Here is a 3,071-nt window from a genome sequence, read left to right on the forward strand (position 1 = left end):
AATAGTAATAATTATAGTAGAAGGAAGGCAAAAAGAAAGAAGGAAGGACAACTGCCACTTAAAATTGTTCTTGAAGGACACACGCCCTTGCCATGAAAGTGAGGTCTGTGGGCAGCAGTGCCGAACATGAACACAGCAGGCACGTTTTTCTGCATCTTGGCTCCTGGGTCCTGGGACTGAGGAGTGGGAGCATCTGCACAGGCATCTCAGGGTGGGACTGGTCAGAGTAAAACAGAACCAGAGCTGCGTCAGGACCAGGCCTCTAGGGAAAAGTGTCAAGATGAACTGGGGCTCAATTGTGGGAAGAGTTTAAACTGCAAGCTGGGTGTGCCTTACCTTCCAGATTGTGCTTGTCCTTTGTCATGTTTAAGTTTACGTATGATCTTTATAAATGTCAATGTCACTCTCTGTATATTGTGAGAAATGAGAAAATGGATTTTGTATTTGTTTTGTATTTGACAAAATAATGAAAGGTAGTGAAATACACACACACAGCATGGTAATGACACCAACAATTTGCAAACATTATCTGTGGTCTCCAAACCTCAGGCTGGACTTAGAATTGCTGTCAATGTATGGACCCGAGGAAGGAGCAGAGTGCTTTCATCTAGACTCAGACGCCAATGATTTCATGGAAACTGATATGAGAATAGGTGAGCCACAGTTTTGGTGTCAATTAGCTGGTATTTGCTCAAGCTTGTTAGATGTAATACTAAAGTTACTTATAATTGCAACCTGGAATCTTATCTAATTCAAGTTGTATGACATGAAAGTCAATATTATTCATTTTAAAGAAAATATTTCATGTATGTATGACTATATATATGTATATATTCATGTGTGTGTGTGTGTATCAGTATTCATATGTTGAAATCCTAATACCTATACTGCAGAATGCTATTGCATGCATTTGGAAATAGGGGCTTAGTGAAGTTATTATGTTAAAATTAGGTCCTTTCCATGGACCCTAATCCAATATGTCAGGTATCTTTATACATGGAGGATATTAGGACACAGACACTCTGAGATAAAAGAAGTGAAGACACAGGGAGAAGATGGCTATGTACAAGCCAAGGAGAAAAGCCTCAGATGAAATCAACCTTGTCTTTCATTGATCTCAGACTTCTCAGTTATAGAACACTGAGAAATAAATTTCTATTGTATAAGCCACTAACTAGTCTGCTGTACATTATTATGGCAGCTCTGACAAGAAAATGCAATCACTATCAGCATGTGTGTAAATATATATATTTCTGTGCATGTGTATCTAAAAATGAACGGTTTTTCTGCACAGGGAAACTGCACAGTTGGAGGTGTGGTTCTTATCTACACATAAAAAAAGGTTTAAGAAGAACAGAGACACTAATAAACTAATAAAAACATTTTTATTATAAGTTTTGGTATAAAGACAACAAACATCATTCTTAAGTCATTTCAACTAATGATTAGGGTAAAAACGTACTTTATTGATAAACCCATTTTCCCCAAACACTCTTTTCATTGCCTCTTTCACATCTTTGTTCCTCAGACTGTAGATGAGGGGATTCAGCATGGGAATCACGATGGTGTAAAATGTTGACACTATCATGTCATGGTCCAAAGCATAGCTGGAACTTGGTCTCACATACATGAAGACAGTGGTTCCATGAAAAACTGACACTCCAGTTAGGTGAGAGCCACATGTAGAGAAGGCTTTTCTCCTCCCCTCTGCAGAACGCATCCTCAGAATGGCCAACAGAATGAAGCCATAGGAGATCAGGACAATCAGGATAGTGACAATCTCAATCGCGCCCACAAAGTAGAAGAGAAGAAGCTGGTTTGTGTGAGTGTCAGAACAGGCAATAGCAAGGAGAGGAGGGATGTCACAAAAGACATGTCTGATTTCATTGGAGGCACAGAAGGGTAGCCTAAATGTGGCCACTGTGTGTACAGAGGCATTCAAAATGCCCCCAATGTAGGAAGCAATGATGAGTGGCACATAGACTCTGGGTGACATGCTAACTGCATACAGGAGAGGGTTATAGATTGCCACATAGCGATCATATGCCATTGCAGCCAAGAGGAAGCATTCTGTGGTCCCAAAAGTAACTGCGAGAAACATCTGTGATGCACATCCAAGGAGTGAAATGACTTTACTCCTTGACAGAAAATCTACTAACATATTTGGAGTAATTACTGAGGAAAGGCAGGCATCCACTGATGACAGCACACACAGAAAATAGTACATGGGGTTGTGGAGCCCAGAATCCCCAATGACCAATACAACCAGCCCTAAATTTCCCATCAGAGTGAACAGGTAAATCACTAGAAACAGGAAGAATAAGATAATTTGCAGTTCTAGATTGTCTGTGAAGCCCTTAAGTACAAATGTAGTAACTTCAGTGACATTCTTCATGTTGAAGCCTCATGGAACAAACTTGAAGATATTCAAAATTTTAGAATTCTTATTGCCCTGTCCAATCACCAATATTGTGACTCAATGTGACCTATATCTTCATATTTATTTCTTTTCAGTGAATAATTTCTCAGCTGCAGTTCAGGAACCAGGACTATGGCCGAGGGTCAAAGGTTGATGCTGCTCACTACAGAATCAAATGGAAATTTTGAGTTTTGACACACAGGCCCAACTCATGTTATTTACAAAACCTTGAATCAAATGGTTAATTTGCCAATGAATTTTATTAGTTGTTTTCCTACTAACACATTAAAACACAAGTAAGGAGTTGAAAACTACCTTATATAATTATAACATTAAATTTTCTCTCAAAAGAAAATAAATACTGAAGCTAAAATGTGTGAATAAAATTAACTTTTAAAATACCTGTAGAATGTTTTGTATTAGATGGTTGACACACTAACAACCTAATGAGTTATAATAGTTTATGAGTTAGTATCTTTAAAAATTGTCCAATTTTATTAGGTTATTGAATGAAAATAATCAAGATTTTTTAAGAACATGGATTATGATTTAATATAAAATCATATGACAGCTTGGGTTTCATTCAATTTGGTTTTTAAATGTTCTTCATTATATTCTCCTAGTTAGGCAAATATTTGGTCATTTGTATTAT

At 37.5% G+C, this 3,071-nt stretch overlaps 1 protein-coding gene across 1 annotated transcript; it reads right to left on the reverse strand.

Moving 5' to 3' along the window:
• Window positions 1-1,430: 1,430 nt before the first annotated feature.
• LOC114490189 (olfactory receptor 5T2-like) lies at window positions 1,431-2,578 on the reverse strand. The gene has a single exon (XM_028504115.2). The coding sequence runs from the start codon at window positions 2,393-2,395 to the stop codon at window positions 1,439-1,441; it is 957 nt and encodes a 318-aa protein (XP_028359916.1). The 5' UTR covers window positions 2,396-2,578; the 3' UTR covers window positions 1,431-1,438.
• Window positions 2,579-3,071: the final 493 nt, after the last annotated feature.

The sequence above is a fragment of the Phyllostomus discolor genome, chromosome 6 (assembly GCF_004126475.2).
Source record: "Phyllostomus discolor isolate MPI-MPIP mPhyDis1 chromosome 6, mPhyDis1.pri.v3, whole genome shotgun sequence".
Lineage (NCBI taxonomy): Eukaryota > Metazoa > Chordata > Mammalia > Chiroptera > Phyllostomidae > Phyllostomus > Phyllostomus discolor.

Coding starts and splice junctions, on each gene's coding strand:
- LOC114490189 (XM_028504115.2), bottom strand. CDS start 2,395: ATGAAGAATGTCACTGAAGTTACTACATTTGTACTTAAGGGCTTCACA.